Here is a 17361-nt window from a genome sequence, read left to right on the forward strand (position 1 = left end):
TTTGAGAAAAATCATTATAAACTTTAAGCTATAAAATATTTAAATTAGCTTATAAAAAAACGTTATAAACAACTAAAAATAAATAATAAACTTTAAGCTATAAGCTTGAGAAAAAATCATGAGAAGGTATAAACTTTAGGCTATATCATTTCTTTGTATAAAAAGTATTTTCGATAAATGAATTGTGTTTGGACGACCTTTAAAAAAAAACAACCGATTAAGTTACAAAATCAATACTAATTTTTTTTCCTTTTGTTGATTTTATATTGAATTAATAAACCATTTAAAAATGATTTAATTTATATTCACTGCGAGTTTAATTTTTTTTTTTTTGTGGTTGGCTGCGTTTGAACCCCGGACCTTGCATATTTGATGCATTGTCCCAACCAACTGAGTTTAATTTTCTTTATATAATCAATCAATCAGAATTGTCGTATCATTAAAAATATTTGATTTCAATTATATTAACTACTAAAATTAAACATATGATTTCTTAAAAAAAAAAAATTAAACATGATTTTTTTTTAAAAAAGCTAAATTAACCCACTCAAATTGGTACTGGAGAGAATCGAACCTGAAATCTCGAGGAGGAGCACACTCCCAAGTCCCAAGCCAATGCCACCGGACCAACCCAAGTGGGTTAAATTAAACATATGATTGATTGTGGTTTTTGATGAATTAGAACTTTTTACACCAATATTATATCAAAATTAAACTCTTTCAAACAAAAAGTTAAGCAGGTATCATATCAGAATAATTAAAGCAAAATGTGACCAAAGGATACCAAACTCAGCTGTGTAGATACGAAACTTGGATTGGAAGGAGACAACTATGCCTATAAAATACAATTTAATAATTCAATGTATTTTGTTGTACATGAACAATTGAGAAAGAAAGAAACAAATGGTAGAGAACGAAGGAACAACTAACACAAACATAAAACTAATGTTACTTGCAGCCTCTTATGATCAAACCAATCTAACAAAAAAAGAAATAAATAAACCAACAAATTGTTTTTACATGTATCTCATCTCATTGGAGATCCTTCAAGCAAAAAACAGAGTCCTCCATTAATGTATCATCCTTAATATCGATTAGACATAATCAAACTCAAGAAAAGAAAAACAAAAACAAAAACAGAACAATATATATTCAAGGAGATATCAATCCAGAACTATTTTGTTCCTTGCAATAACGTAGCTGCAATGAGATTTGTCTCTCTAACAAAAGTTGTCGTCTGAAATTAGCTATGAAAATCTCCGATCTCTTATCAATGTCATCCTCATCTGAAGGAAAACTTATTGTCCTTTGAAGACAAGGAGATGGAGAAACAGAACCCTCTGAATCAGTTTCATCTGAAGAACACATCATCAATCCAGGACGATCGTTGAAACTTAGTTGTCGATTGCTCAAAGAAGCACCGCGAAGCATTTTTGCAGCGTTCCATGTGTGGTTGAGTATGGTGGAGCTTATAAGAAGCTTCACCTTTTGCACCGCCGTTCGTAGGCGGCTTAGTAGAGACTTGTTCTGCTTTTGATTGTGTGTGCTCATGTTGGAAAAGGTTGAAGAGTTTGTGTGCAAATGATTATTATTGTAGGTTGGTGAAAGATTATTTATAGGAGTAAGTTCAAAGATGGAGTGTTTGAATGTATATTAAATTAGAGGAATTTTTGTAGATTAATTAAACTATAAATAAAATAAACTTGATGGCTAAGAAAAGAGGTGCTGGAAAATGGAAATTTCGTGTAGAAATAGATTACCGTGTTAGCAACACGGCTACGGTTTGAAAGCTTGGTTCTATTACTAATTAATGTATTCTATGATGATCAAAGTTTGACTGTTTCGTTTTTAAGTACATGAAGAGTATTAGGCAAGAATGAATTGAAAAAGAGAAAATTTGTAACTATGGTCAGCAAAGCTTTCATTCACTTTAGTTCAAATTAGTAAAAAAACTCCAGATATCCCATTTTTCTTTTACCGTTTTTTTTTTACCCCCTTTTTGTGTTGGACCATGTTATTTATTTTCTAAACTAGTGAAGTCTAAAAAGATTTTACAAAGATAGTGTAACCGGTGTATTAGGTAAAATGCTATTTTAATAAGATCTATTAAACGGTCTCGTAAAGAGGGGTTGAGACTCAAGAACTTTAAGACGGAAAAGTGGAATCATGTCAAAAATCTAATTTGAGGGTCACCAATTTTATTCTAGGTACAAAGAAGTGACCAAATTTAAAATGCATAATTTACTAGAGAGAATTTTAAACAGTTTTTGTTGATTTTTCAAGACATCATCACATATATATTTTTAAATATTATATCTAAATAATTATTATTCTTCAATGGATTAGAAACTGATGTTTTATGGTACTAGTTTCACACCAAAATCACTTTAGATATACATCAAAAAAAAAAAAAATACAATCTTAGTAGTGCCTGAAAATATATTTTCGGACAAATTATACCGTTCAAAAGTACTCTACTAAAACCGTTGTGTTTTTTTTAATAAAGATAGGTTGACACTCTTAAAGTGTACACTCCTTTGTACTACTTTGAAAAATTTCAGTTAACCAAATATATGATCTGTGTGGCCACTATTTTTCTAGAAAAAAATGTGGTCACACAACTAAAATGCGCGTGACCACTATTTTTACACTTAGTTAACCAAATAAATTCTGAAAAAATAGTGGTCACGCAACTCACAAAATGTGGTAACACAGACCATATATTTGGGTAACTTCAATTTTTTTAAAGTGGTACAAAAGATGTTCATATTAAGAGTGTCAACCTATCATTGTGTTTTTTTTTTATATATAGAAATGTGAGAGAAAAAATTACCCCCTTTTTATTTTTAATGGTTTGATACTTTTCTTTTTACCGATTATTACTTCCTCCGTCTCAAAATGTAAGTAAAAATTGGTCAACAAAAGTTAATATATTTTATTTAAAATTTGTACTAGATACATCAACTTATATTGACTCATTTTTGCTTACATTTTAGTACGGAGGAAGTAATATATTTAAAATGAAAAATAAAAAATTCAAGTAACAAAAATAGCAAGTTTAATACATTAATATTGCATTAATTAAATTTTTGGAGGGTGACCATGGCCACATCGGGCCACCCTTCTCACTTCCACCGGTTGTGGTTATCTTGTCCTGCTACTTCAACCTTGTGATATTTTGTTAAAATTAATATTTTTTTAATTACAAATATCAGTTTTTCAAAAAATTACAAATATAAGTTGTTAGATTAATATTTAGTCATTTGTTTGAGCTTAATCTTATTTGTTGGTCCATTTGTTAAAATCTTCTTTATCACACACAACATGTGTTATTGGCATATAACCTAGTGATATTTTGTTAAAATCTTCTTTGACACACGAAACATGTGTTTTTTTATTGACATATCCTCTAGAAAAAAATGTGTTAATGACATATGCTTTTTGGGTCCGGTTATAAATAAAAATAAAAATTGATTACACTTAATTTAAGTGAAGTCAATTTTATTGATCTTATAGAATATAAATGTATTCTCAAAAGTACAATTCATAAGAACCTTTTTTTAGGGGAATTCATAAAAACTTGTTCCATATAAATAAGAATCTTAAAAATAAAATTTATATTACCTAAGAGCTATTTTGAGAATGATATTGTTAAATAAATGGGTTAAAGGTATCTTAACTTATTTTAAAAGTATCTGTCAAAAAAAAAAACTTATTTTAAAAGTATGTTTGGTCACTTAGCTTTAAAATCACTCCTTTATCTCATATTAAAAATTCAGTTTGATCTCTTAACTTTAAAATTAGTCAATTTGTTCTCTTAATTTATATATGTTAGCCTAAATTGATTTTTTTTTTTATCTTATGTAAGTTAATGCGACCTTGTCCCTCAATATATGAATAGGATATTATATTTTCATAAGTTAAGGGACTAAGTTGCATTAAATCATTTAAATTAAATGATCAAATTTTTAAAGTTAAGAGATCAAACAAACCTTTAAAATAAGTTAACAGATCAAATAGACCGGATTTAAAGTTAAGAGAGCAAACTAAACTTTTAAAATAAATTAAGGATCAAATATGCGTTTTAAGCCTAAATAAATTAGTAAATGTAGTTCCCTAAAAAAAAAAATTAGTAAATGTAGTTAAATATTCTTATACTTTAGATGACCAAATGTAAGTTTTTTTTCCCTCCAGGAGTGAATATATAAATATGAAAAAGTTTAATTTGTCAATATCAAATAGGTGGAAAATTTCCTTAAAAAAGAGGTGGAAAATTGGGATTACCATATGTGTGATGTTGTTTTTTTTTTTTTTTGCAAAACATTTGATTTGGTCAACAATATTTTGGTTCTTACGTTTTGTCAAAAAAAAATATTTTGGTTCTTACGTATTGGCTTACTGCTTTATACGACCAGTGATCCATTTATCATGAGGAATTTGTTATGTGGCTTCGTTTATGATATGATATAGTTGTCACGTTGGCGATAAATTAGGAATGTCAATTGTCGATTGGGTATGTTATAGAGTAGTCTAGTAGAGATGTGCTGGCGGTGTTAGGGAGAGTTAAGTGCGGTAGAGGAATGACTCCGGTGCGGAGGAAACTGTTCTCCAACAAGGGAAAAGAGACATGCAAATCAGATTAACACTTGACGCTCAAGCCAATGAGAAAAATCGGAATGAGGGTGTGTTAAGAATGGTGAAATAGTGCCTTGAGAATGAGTAAAGCCGAGTCACGCTTGTAACCGTCTCCTAGAAACAACCTCTGCTCCAATGTCTACGGCAAAATTTGGACCATTAGATCCGGCTCTGATACCATATTAAATGAGTTTGAATCTCGCACCAAAAACTAGTTCAAAGAGTGAGGATGGACAAATAAATTTATACATCTAACGTATACAAAACTTAAGCAATGTGAAACTTTAATACAACTTAAATATCCGCAATGCAATCTTTAACCCGACTACAATGACATATTTAATGCGTTTGGAAATCCCATTTATAATACCTCCCGTTGAATATCTAACCTAAATTACACATTGGGCAATCTTAATGATTTATTCAACCTTAAAGCTCATGTCACTTCAGGACTCATCTTACCTGGTCAGCCTTGAAAATAAGGAAAATGGAGGAACTTTCCATATCTCAATATCACTTTGAATGTGCAAATTTTAAAAAGGTGAAATTATGTATGTGTATTAAGTTTTGTAAAAAAAAAAATTGTATGTGTATATTACACAACCGTTCCCTTGACAGAAAATAAAAAATTGTTATCCCTTTCAAAATTGCTAATTTTCTTAACTCACACTGGACATTTTTTAGCATGAGTTAATGACACTTTTTAGATGGGTGAATGAGCAAAAACAAAAGGGAGAACAACAATTTCTCAGAAAATAAAGTTGTCATAAGGCCCATGTATATGTTGGGCTTTAGGTCCAGTACAACAAAATATTACCAAGAGAGTTGCTTTTCTGACAAAGAATACTTCCAATTGACACATGGAAATGACCTTAATGCCCCCAGCGGTTGTTAACTGCCGCTGGAAAACACGCCGGTAGTTAACTACCGTTGAGTGCCATCGGTTGTTAACTACCGCCGAAGCTAAATGTAGCAGTTGTTAACTGCCGCTACGTGCTTGCCCATTTTCCAGAAGCTCATTTCCATCTTCCTTATTTTGTGTCTTTCCTAACCAATTTTAACTTTCATTTTCATCTAAAATTTTTATCAAATAACCAATTGAAAATTCTTCTAAAATTTTCATCTAATAATACCTAAACATATTCATCCAATATTTAACAGGAACATGGTAAAATTAAAATGCAAGAAATAATATAAAACGAACGTACGTATATGTCATAAAAATAGGAAAATGTACGGAACATGTCATAATAATACATCATGATCATCATACTCAAAAAATACATAAGTAAATCCTAATACTAATCAGCCCTGCCTAGCCTGCCTCTGCTGCCCCCTGCGCCGCCTGGAAATCTGATAAGTAAGGACAGACTCAGTAGCACTAACTATCCGCAAGACCTCCTGGACAACCTCCTCTTTGGTCATCTCGCCATGCCTGGCCGCAATATCTCGGGCTATGTGCGCCACATCCCGGAGAAATTTGGAAGAGAGTTTGATAGTGTTTGTGTTTCTGGTGTTGTTTAATCGCAGAACACAACGGTTGTTAACTACCGCCAGGGGTATTAATGTCATTTCCATGTGTCAATTGGAAGTATTCCTTGTCAAAAAAGCAACTTTCTATTACCAATCCATATACCTTTTCGAAACTGTTATCGTGGTTGACCACTTGGCTCCATACACCCCTTTAGTATCTGTTTGGTTGAGCGTTTGTGCTCTCCAAACGTGGGTTTGAGCTCTCAAACGCGGGTTGGTTTTTTTGAATGATGTTTGGATACAATCAAAAGCAATTCTCAAAAAGCAATTTTACATCCAAAACGTGGGTTAACTAGAAGCCACAAATTGTAGCTTCTGCGGCAACTAAAAGCAATTTTGGAGTTTGTTTTTTGTTAAGAAATATATGTTCCGTAATTACCCATGATTCAACTCAAGCTCCTTTTTTTTTTCTTTTCCTCACGCTTCAATGTTTATTATATGGAACACTTTCTCCTTATTTTTCTAGATCTAGTTAAAAATCTTCTTATTTATCCAGATTCGGTGGAAAAAAAAGTGGGGGAGGAAGAATGAGGAAACACCCAATCTCCATGGAAGCTTCAATAGAGAATATGGATGAAAAATTCAAAAATTTGGGAAACTAAAAACCGAAAAAGGGAAGAAAGGATGATACCATCCATGGAACTGAACATCATTCTTGAGAGAGGACGGGTACTGTTACAGACATTGAAATGGGTTGAAGAGAGCCTAGAGTTTTCTTTATTTTTTATTTTTTTTGAAGCAGTCTAGAGTGTTCTATATAAATGACTTCAATTGCCCATCACTATATTTGTTATTTATTAATTAAAGGAGAAGTTCTAGAAAATTTTAATTTAATTTTTTGAAAATGATTTTAATTAATTAATTAATAAGAAAATAATAATAAGATGAACCGATAGATAAGTACTATTATAATGTCCTTAAAAAAAGTACTATTAATAATGATTAATGAAGCAATAAAAATTCAAATATGGTAACTTGAAATAATTATATAAAATGTTATATTTCACATTAAATACAATTAAAAGGATAATTTGGTCATTACACATTCAAAATCAATTTTGATTTAAACCATCCAAACATCATCAACTCATAAGAATCACTTTTACATTAGTGTATCCAAACATAAATCAATTCATATCAAACTCACTTTTAACCAAAATCAATTCTCTCAAACTCAATTCTATCAAAATCAATTATCACCACCGCTATACCAAACACACACTTAGTAGAGGTCAAGAACGTGACGAAGAAGTGATGCTAGTGTGACTATGAATCAATTGAAACTTTTATATGTGGTTTTCCTGGGCATATATACAGTGGTTGTCCCTATCTCAACAACTAAAGATGTAACCATGTATGTAAGAAGATTAAGTTAGAATATCATGGTAGTACTTCATTCACCTACATGCACCTACAAATTTAAAATTGGAAATGATTTCGTGTACTGAATTGAAATGATTCCGTAAGATACGTTAATAAAGATACGACAGAAACAATTTCCCTTCAAAGTTGGTTGAACAAATTTGTTTAGGGTAAACAACAATATGAATGTATCCAATTACAAACACATTTTTTTTTGTTGAAGGAATTACAAACACATTTTAAATCTCTGTTTTATAGTTAAGTTATAAACACATTTCTTTCCTTGCCTACGGTAATTAGTTATGTGCTAGAGTATTATCAATTATGATATACTACTTCCGTTTGAATTCCCCGAGATTAATTATCGAGTTAGTGTTCAACACAATATGGAATTGAGTCGTCTTTCAAATTGACAGAAATCAAATCCAATTATCATATACTAGCTTTTGAATTAAAACATATATATGAAATCGGATTCAAGTGGAAAAAACTCAATTTACAAATTACAACTGTATAAAGGAAAATTGTACGGTGAAGTCATGAGAATGACTTTTTTTTGGTGAAGTTGAATGGTTAATCATTGAGCATTTATGTATTTGATACATGTCACATCAGATTATATGGTGTATTGCACATTTGCTCATATGGTGTGTCATTATATCTTTACTTATTGCAACTGTGTTTCTGATTAAATCAAAATTAAATATAGATTTCCATTTGTGCACTAAGATTGTAATTCCCCTTAATATTTTGTATGATGACTGATTTATAATAAGGTAAAGTTTAGTTTTAGAGTGGTCCACCAACAAGACACTAGCTGACATGACATCGACAGTCATACTATTGACTAAACAAAATAACTTATCCTTATTGGATGCGATATAAGTCAGCTGCAGTAAGAAGAAGTCAACAATCAACAATGTAAACGCACATACTTAAGTTGGATTCATGCAATTATATAAAGGTATAGAATAATTCTTGGATGGACACAAAGATTTGGACCCTCTATTGTGTCACACAAAAAAAAAAGTGAATATGCTAAAATCATTTGATAAGAAAGTGTCCAAATCTTTGTGTCCACCCAAGAGTTTCTCTAGTGTGTTTGGTTGCGAGAAGAAAATGAGAAGAGAGAAAGAGGTGAGAGAGTATGGAAAGAGAGAAGATGATAAGAAATAGAGTAGATTTCACGTAGTGTTTGGTACAAGAGAGAAAAGAGAGAAATACAGGAGAAAGAAGTGTGATTAATTTTTGAAATGACTGAAATATCCTTATACAAAAAAGTTGATATACAAATTTATTTTATTTGAATTTAACTTCATATAAAAATAATGTAAAAAAAAAATAAAAATAATTAATTTCTTACATATAAATTAATTAACTTATTTTCTTAATTAATTATTTAAAATATTTTATTTTGGTCAATTAAATCAATTCATAAGCTAAGTGGTGAATTTCAGTAGTTTAATATTTTATATATATATATATATATATATATATATATATATATATATATATATATATATATATATAAGAGGAGTCAAATAGGGAGAGGGATAGAGTTGTGTTTTGGTTTCTACTTGCTTTCGTTCACGACCAGCTAAACCAAAAAAAAAAAACTTGAAAACATAATTGATAAATAGTAGCTGCATATGATCAAAAGCAGGGAGAAATATGGAAAAGAAGAAAAAATTAGCAGCTCCACTCCATTTCTTCGCACATGAAGAGAGAAATGCAAAAGGCATGGGTCCCACCAAATATTATCTCTCTTCCTAGTCTCTCTTCTCAACCAAACACGAGAGATTAGCTATCTCTCCCCAACTTCTCTCTCCCCTCTTTCTCTCATTCTTATTTCTTCTCTTCCAAACACAGTGTAAAGGTATATACCAATATTGCATTTGTTACCATGCAATGCATGATTGAATAAATAGACAAGGAAAGCTAAAGTCGAGAAAAGTCTTCCAAGTGCAACATTGGTCTACCTCAAACATCCACTGAAATCTGTGAGTCAATCTATACTTAGACCCTACCTCCGTTCAAAAAATCTTAGACCCCACCAGTCGACGAGAATTAAATGAACTAATTCAGTTCTTCTCTAAAAGAAAATTGAACTTGAAATCCGAATAGTGAAAAAAATATATAACAAATGACGTGTGACTTGAAGTAAATTTTTGTTAGGATTGAAGTTAAAAAATATTGTAGTGAATAATTATGTCTCAAATCAAAATGAGATTATATTCTTTACTCTTGCCATATTTTGTAGGGAATGTTAAAAAGTAAAGTATTAATTTTTATTTATATCACTACCACAGAACTCGTATCTGACAAAAGCAAAAGAGGAGAGAGCAAATAGTGGAGTAGAGTAGAGAAGAGAATAAATAATGTAGTAGTGAGGAAATAGTGGTGTAGAAAGTAATTAGAACGTCAACAAAACACATTAGCAAATGACATCCATATGAATTACTTTGATTCAATTTCAGACGTGTGAATAATATGGCTGTCCCTGTCCCTGTCCCAACAACTACTGATGTTACCATAACCAAACTACCACCATTCACATTTCATACATACATATAAACACCAAATTAGCTCCACCAGATCAACCAAACTTAGCTAAATCAATCAAAATAAAACATTTTTTCCTCATTCTCCTAATATCAAAATGTTACCATCTCCATCTCCTCCACAACAAGAACAAAAACAAGAATTCATATTCCGTTCTAAGCTCCCTGATATTGAAATTCCAACACACCTTCCATTACACTCATACTGTTTCCAAAACCTTTCTCAATTCAACAACCGTCCATGTCTCATCAACGGCGACACCGGAGAAACCCTAACCTACTCCGACGTCCACCTCACCGTCCGCAAAATCGCCGCCGGTCTAAACACTCTTGGAATCCAACAAGGTGATGTCATCATGATCGTCCTCCGTAACTCTCCTCAATTTGCACTCACCTTCCTCGGTGCCTCCTTCCGCGGCGCGGTTATCACCACCGCAAATCCCTTCTACACCTCATCGGAACTGGCTAAACAAGCCACCGCAACAAAAACTAAACTCATCGTCACACAATCAGCATATCTCAATAAAATCAACGATTTCGCAAAACTCAACGACATCAAAACTGTGTGCATTGATTCGTCACCGGAGGAAGATGAACGTGTTGTGGATTTTTCTGTTTTAACAAATGCTGATGAAAACGAATTACCAGAAGTTAAAATAAACCCAAACTACGTAGTTGCGTTACCGTTTTCTTCAGGAACTTCTGGTTTACCTAAAGGTGTTATGTTAACACATGAAAATTTAGTTACAACAATATCACAGTTAGTTGACGGTGAAAATCCACACCAATACACAAACTACGAGGATGTCTTACTCTGTGTGTTACCTATGTTTCATATCTATGCACTAAATTCGATTTTACTATGTGGTATTCGTTCTGGTGCTGCTGTTTTAATTGTTGAGAAATTTGAGATAACTAAGGTTTTGGAACTTATTGAAAAGTATAAGGTGACGGTAGCGTCGTTTGTGCCACCAATTGTTTTAGCATTGGTAAAAAGTGGGGAATCTATGAGATACGATTTGTCGTCTATTAGAGTGATGATAACTGGTGCTGCTCCCATGGGAATGGAACTTGAACAAGCTGTTAAGGATAGGTTGCCACGAACTGTACTTGGACAGGTTTGGTGCCATATTTTCATTTATAACATTTTCATAAATATGTAATGTTCCTTTCCTAGTCACAAATATTTTTTCTGTTGATTAAAACCTATCACAAGTCCAGCGTAGCTCAGTTGGTAGCTACCAAAGATATTAAGTGTAGGGGCCGGAATTCGAACTCCAAATTCCCCACTTCTCCACACATAAAGTGTGAAATCTAACCACTAAACTATCAGACAAAAAAAAAAAAAAACCTATCACAATCATTATTATTCTTTGCATAAAATATCACAGATTTTCAAAGAAGCTATCTTTTCATTCGGGTGACAATATTTTCAGTAGAGAGAAAGGTCGCTATTTCAGTACACCTATGATAACAACTTAAGTTTTGAGAGAATACATATATAACCACTTAAGTTTTGTTTTTAATACATATAAAAATTCAAATTATTACAAAAATTGTTTCAACTTAAAATTTAAGAATTTTTTAAATTTGTTATTAAGTGACTTATAAAAAAAATGATTGGATGCATGTATACAACTTTTTAACCTAAAAAGTGCATACAAATTAAATAATATTTTTTAATATATTAGTAATAACTTTTTCAAAATGTGTTAATTGATTGTAATCAAAACTTAAACGTAATATTCATAATTAAGTTTAATATATTTTTTACTCTATGATTTTTTTTAAGATACAAATACTTTCTTCAAATGATATTTATTTATTTTAAGTTTACCTTGATCAGTTGTACACAAAAAGTGAGTGAGAGAATTAATTGACGAACCAATATTTAATAATAAATGATCAGCGATGGTTACTTACAAGTTCCCATTTCAAAATTGGGTTAAGGCATAAGTTAGCATTTCCTTTCAAAATTTATTAGTGTACTCAAAATTTTAGATTTTCTTTAAGAAACTATTTAATTTTTTTTATAAAAATGTTTTTTTAAAAGTAAACAAACTTAATATGATAATTTTATTTTTAGAACCACTTGTTATTATGATTATTACAAATAGTTAATATAATGTAGACAATGATGCAATTACACTCTCTTTAGTTATTCTTTTAATTAAAAATATATTATTACAAATAATATAAATGGGGCCAAAGTAATCGAGTAGCTGGTGAACAAAAATACTTAATGTATAGAAGGCAAAGAAATACTCAATAACTCGTGAGTTTAATTTAATTTGATATATGCTACAGGGATATGGGATGACAGAGGCAGGACCACTTTCAATTAGCTTGGCATTTGCAAAGGAACCATTCAAGACAAAGCCTGGTGCATGTGGCACAGTCGTCAGAAACGCTGAGATGAAAATAGTGGACACAGAAACTGGTGCTTCCCTTCCAAGAAACAAAGCTGGTGAAATTTGTATTAGAGGCACCAAGGTTATGAAAGGTATTCATTCCTATTCTTATATGCTCCACTCATTGTACTCAACTTATATAAAATATTTTCCCAGTATATATGAAAGGGTATTCATTTGTATATATTTTTTATAATAATTTAACAAGGTCTTGCTAAGGGCATTTGTTAAAAAGTAGAAACTACGTTAAAGGCAACATTTTTTTTTTGTTGACAAAATTAAAAGCAACAACTTAAACATACAAAAAATTGAATATACATGCACCAGGCATAAAAAATAGATGATTTGGTTGAGGGGTCGTGTTTGAGATTGGTGGATAAAAAAATTGATGATTTGGTTGTTTTATTGCAAGGCAATCACTACAAATATTTTAAATATTTGATCGATGATATGGTGGATTGGTGGTGGGGACAGTAAAAGTTGCACTTATGGCTCTTGCTATGTGCTCCCGTAGTCCCACAGTACATACACAAGTGTTTGCTCCAACCGAAAGCAGATTTACACACGATGAATGCTGTTCACACGTAGTGTTTGGCTGAAAAATATTTATCCATATAACTTCATCGGTAGTTAACTGCCGATGAATTTTAACCGACGACAGTTAACTGTCGATGAACATTTACGTCTTTTTCATGTGTTTCAGCCTTGTTAGAAGGAAATTTTTTTTCTTCTGACCCTATGACAAAAAAATTGATATGTCTGCCCCTAGTTCAAAATTATTGATACAATTGCCCTTGTTCTTCATTTCATTTGGCGAACATACACTTTTTTTTTCAACTTTTTCTGCATGTTCTTATTTTAAAGCAGGGAACATGCATGCTTTTTCTACAACTCCTGAATGCACCCCAAATGAAATGGCGAACATACGTTTTTTTGTTTTTTTTTCAAGTTATATATTTCAAATGGCGAACAAACCATTTAAAAAAGGTGGTTTTTTTAATTAAAAAAAAATCCTAAAACCAAAAAAAAAAAAGGTAAGACCGCAAAAAAAAAATGGAAAATAGGGAACATGCTCGCCATTTTTAATGGCATACATCTAAAAATTAAATGAAAAAAAAATAACCATCCATGTTCGCCATTTCATTTATGGAGCAGTCAGAAGTTGCAGAAAAAGCCTGCATAAGTTGAAAAAAAAAGTGTATGTTCGCCAAATGAAACAAAGAACAAGGGCAATTGTATCAATAATTTTGAACTAGGGGCAGACATATCAATTTTTTTGGTTATAGGGTCAGAAGAAAAAAAAAATCTGTTAAAAGTGTATACATCAATTTTCTCTACACGCGCACCTCATTTTCAATGATTGGGCCAATTGTTCACGAGCATATAGTATATGGTATAACTAAAAAACAAATATAGTATAAAGTATAACAGAATGAAACTTATAATTAGATAGATATATTTTTGTAAGGAAATTGTCAATGCATGTGAAAATTTAAAGTGTTTTATAATTAGGAATTGGAGGGAACAATTCAAAAGACATTCAAATAATAGATTTAATTATTCTGATTTGAGAAATTACAAATTCTTCCGGTTTAATAATTATATTTTCATCCCATGAGACTAGTTTAATGGGTAGAGGCATTACATTATATTATAAATGTCTGAGTTTGAATCTAGACACCCAACTTATTTATTTTAAAAGATGAATTTTTAACTACTAGACAACTTAAAAAAAAATTATATTTTTAAATCGCTTTTGTTATATTTATTTGAAGATATATTCATTTTTCCTTAGTTTTCAACGTATGATTAACATATGTAAAAGAATGGGCTGAGTAAGGCTTCCATCATAGTAGAGTCCAAATATATGTTCACCAAAAGAAAAAACGGGACTTAGGTGACCCAACCACCAACTACACCAATCCTAATTTATTTTCGCCGTTTTATTTAGTATTGTTATGCCTAATCTTCACCTATGCATCATCAGAACACAATACCACCGTTTTCTATATTTTAATACGATATGCTATTAGCCTCTTATAATAAAAGAATTTCATGCAAATAGTTTCAGCTAAAGAGGACAAGTGCTTAAGTGCTTACGATTGTTGTATGCATTAATTTAGGCCACTTTCTCATTTTACAGCAATAATAACTTCTAAAATAGCAGCTGAGGGCCAAGCCATTGTAGTGCTAAACGTGTACCCGCCCTTATTTGTGCATACTTTAATTCTTTATGTTCAAAGTGCTGCCTTATGCGTAAGAAGCACTGTAAGGTACATACAATCTGGATTTTATGCTGCAACTGACTAGATGCATTCATGCAGTTACGGGATCCATGACAATTAGTTTGAAATCAAATTGTCTATAAAATAAACATATTTTGATTTTTTCTTTTTTAAGTATTAAAATTAGGGTCTTGTTAACCAGTGCCCCGGGGGCACTGGTTAAGGAAACTAAAAGAGGAAATTTCAAAGTAAAAAGAACACTTTTTAAGCTTTTGATGAGTTGACAACACAAGTTCCAATGCTAGACTTTCTACATTTGATTCCTTAACCAGTGCCCCGGGGGCACTGGTTAACATTTCCCTTAAAATTATCGAGTTAAATAAAGATCTAACCTGTCTAATCTCGCACGATCACAAATCTTGACCGTGGGAATGTTTATAATCAGTGACGGTAGGATACTGAGTTGAGTTTCGAGAACTTGTTTCTCCACTCATTAAAGGTGATGTGTGTCTCTATGATTGTATCCAACATTAACATTATAGTTGTGTTGGATTCGTCCACCTTTGATAACTTATTTTGATTTGAATAAGATTGGCTACAGGTTGAAGTGTTGTATATAGTATTTTAAGGTTTAGGATTGATTTAAAATTTTTGTTAAAAAAAAGGTTTGATTTATATTTAGTAGGATTGATTTAAAATTTTTGTTAAAAAAAAAGGTTTGATTTATATTTAGTTATTGTATAAAAAGGTGTGTGCACCTTGTCAAATAAAAACAAGAAAAGGTGTGTGCACCAGACCATAGGTTCTTATTTAGATAAAAAAAAAAAAAAAGTCCACATCCTCACCTAACTCACTACACTAATTCAAGTGAACAAGTCCACATATAGGAGTGTTTTCATAAAAAATACAAGTCCACATCCTCACCTAACCATATCAGTGTTTTCATAAAAATAAAATAAAATTTGTGAGTGTTAACTTTAAGACAATTTATAAGAATAATTTAATATGATATGTTTTCATTTTAATACACACTCTTAAGAAAAAAATTACAAGAACGTAACAGTTATACATTTTAATTGGATATAGAAATAGATTACGCGTAATCCAATTATAGTATTCATCAATAAGCACTTATAGAAACTATTTTTCTTTTTTTTTTTTCCCTAAAGACTTACTATGCTGTGATCAGGATACCTAAATGACCCGGAGGCAACAAAGAGAACTATAGACAAAGAAGGATGGCTACACACAGGTGACATTGGTTTAATTGACGACGATGATGAACTCTTCATTGTTGATCGGTTGAAAGAATTGATTAAATACAAAGGATACCAAGTAGCTCCTGCTGAGCTCGAAGCATTGTTGATTGCTCATCCAAACATTTCTGATGCTGCTGTCGTACCGTAAGTAACTAGACTAGAGATTAAAAAAAAAATATATGAAATCCATTAGTAATGAGGGAATAAAGATTTTATTTTTTCCGTCACTAACTTTGGTTACTAATTATATGTCTTTCTTTATATTTGTAGTTTACTTAAGCATGATTTTTAAATGACTAATTATAATGATAATGGTGTTGGTTTCAGATTGAAAGATGAAGTTGCTGGAGAAGTTCCAGTTGCATTTGTTGTAAGATCAAATGGTTCAAAGATCAGTGAGGATGAAATCAAGCAATACATATCACAACAGGTTCTCTTTAATCTTTACCAAATTAGTAGATTAATTTTCTTGTTATGGGAGTGTCAAGATGAGTTTAAGGATTGTTTTGTAGTTAAATATTGCTATGCAAATGTGTACAGTCAAAAATAATTTGCTTCCTATTACATCATTGCATATTATATTATTACATTGCATTTGTTTGTTGCAAAAATAGGAAATGTAAGAAAATTATGAACTGAAGTGGTTTTAATTGGCTGCAGGTTGTATTTTACAAGAGAATAAACAGAGTTTACTTCACAGAAACTATTCCTAAAGCTGCCTCAGGAAAAATTCTGCGAAAGGAATTAACTGCAAGACTTAACGAAGGTCTGGTAGTTGCCACGAATTAAGTCCATGTGACAAATTAAAGACGGATACAATTACACCAACTTCATATGAAAATTCAGTTGCATATATATGCGTGGAGACAAAATATATTCTCAAAACAATAGAAGTACTATTGTATGTGTTATGTGCAATATCCGTTTCTGTACGTGGGTGCAAATTCTTTATCTGCAATGTGTCTTTTGTGTGCATATTGGATCAACCCATGCGGTTTCTTTATGTGATTAAAGATGATTTGTATTGATGATCCTGCGACTCAATAGGACTATTCCTCTCCTGCTTGATAGGGGGATTCACTAATTGGTAATTGGCAGAATATGTAATGCTGATATTTTTGTCAGCCCTTTGTGAGTACTATTAATTGCATGTTTGGGCTTTTTAGGTTTAAATTTGCTAAAGTACGTTTAGAGTAAAATAATTTTTCTATAGGAAAATGGACTTTGATTTTATGGTTGATGCACTCCTTAGATCTGTTAGTCACATCGGATTTGGCTTCAAACATTACATGGGTTTACTTGGAGGCAATGTCCTACAAAATGACATGAAAACTTAAAAAATGTCGATATAATTTTTTGAAGTTTGTTTAGTTCA

General features: G+C 31.3%; 2 protein-coding genes across 2 annotated transcripts; one reads left to right on the forward strand and one right to left on the reverse strand.

Moving 5' to 3' along the window:
- Positions 1-832: 832 nt before the first annotated feature.
- On the reverse strand, positions 833-1645 carry LOC146903154 (cotton fiber protein). Its single transcript, XM_085733538.1, has one exon. It carries the CDS (start codon positions 1549-1551, stop codon positions 1153-1155), a length of 399 nt encoding a protein of 132 aa, XP_085589664.1. The 5' UTR covers positions 1552-1645; the 3' UTR covers positions 833-1152.
- Positions 1646-10128: 8483 nt separating this feature from the next.
- On the forward strand, positions 10129-17159 carry LOC146903155 (4-coumarate--CoA ligase CCL1-like). The gene is made up of 5 exons (XM_085738736.1): positions 10129-11209; positions 12399-12594; positions 15917-16130; positions 16314-16416; positions 16647-17159. The coding sequence occupies exons 1-5, from the start codon at positions 10190-10192 to the stop codon at positions 16773-16775; spliced, it is 1662 nt and encodes a 553-aa protein (XP_085594862.1). The 5' UTR covers positions 10129-10189; the 3' UTR covers positions 16776-17159.
- Positions 17160-17361: the final 202 nt, after the last annotated feature.

This window comes from Medicago sativa, chromosome 8, assembly GCF_051527215.1.
Source record: "Medicago sativa cultivar Bolivia chromosome 8, Bolivia_mono, whole genome shotgun sequence".
Classification (NCBI taxonomy): Eukaryota; Viridiplantae; Streptophyta; class Magnoliopsida; order Fabales; family Fabaceae; genus Medicago; species Medicago sativa.

Coding starts and splice junctions, on each gene's coding strand:
- LOC146903154 (XM_085733538.1), bottom strand. CDS start 1,551: ATGAGCACACACAATCAAAAGCAGAACAAGTCTCTACTAAGCCGCCTA.
- LOC146903155 (XM_085738736.1), top strand. CDS start 10,190: ATGTTACCATCTCCATCTCCTCCACAACAAGAACAAAAACAAGAATTC. Junction 11,210..12,398: donor CACGAACTGTACTTGGACAG/GTTTGGTGCCAT, acceptor TATATGCTACAG/GGATATGGGATGACAGAGGC. Junction 12,595..15,916: donor AGGCACCAAGGTTATGAAAG/GTATTCATTCCT, acceptor TGCTGTGATCAG/GATACCTAAATGACCCGGAG.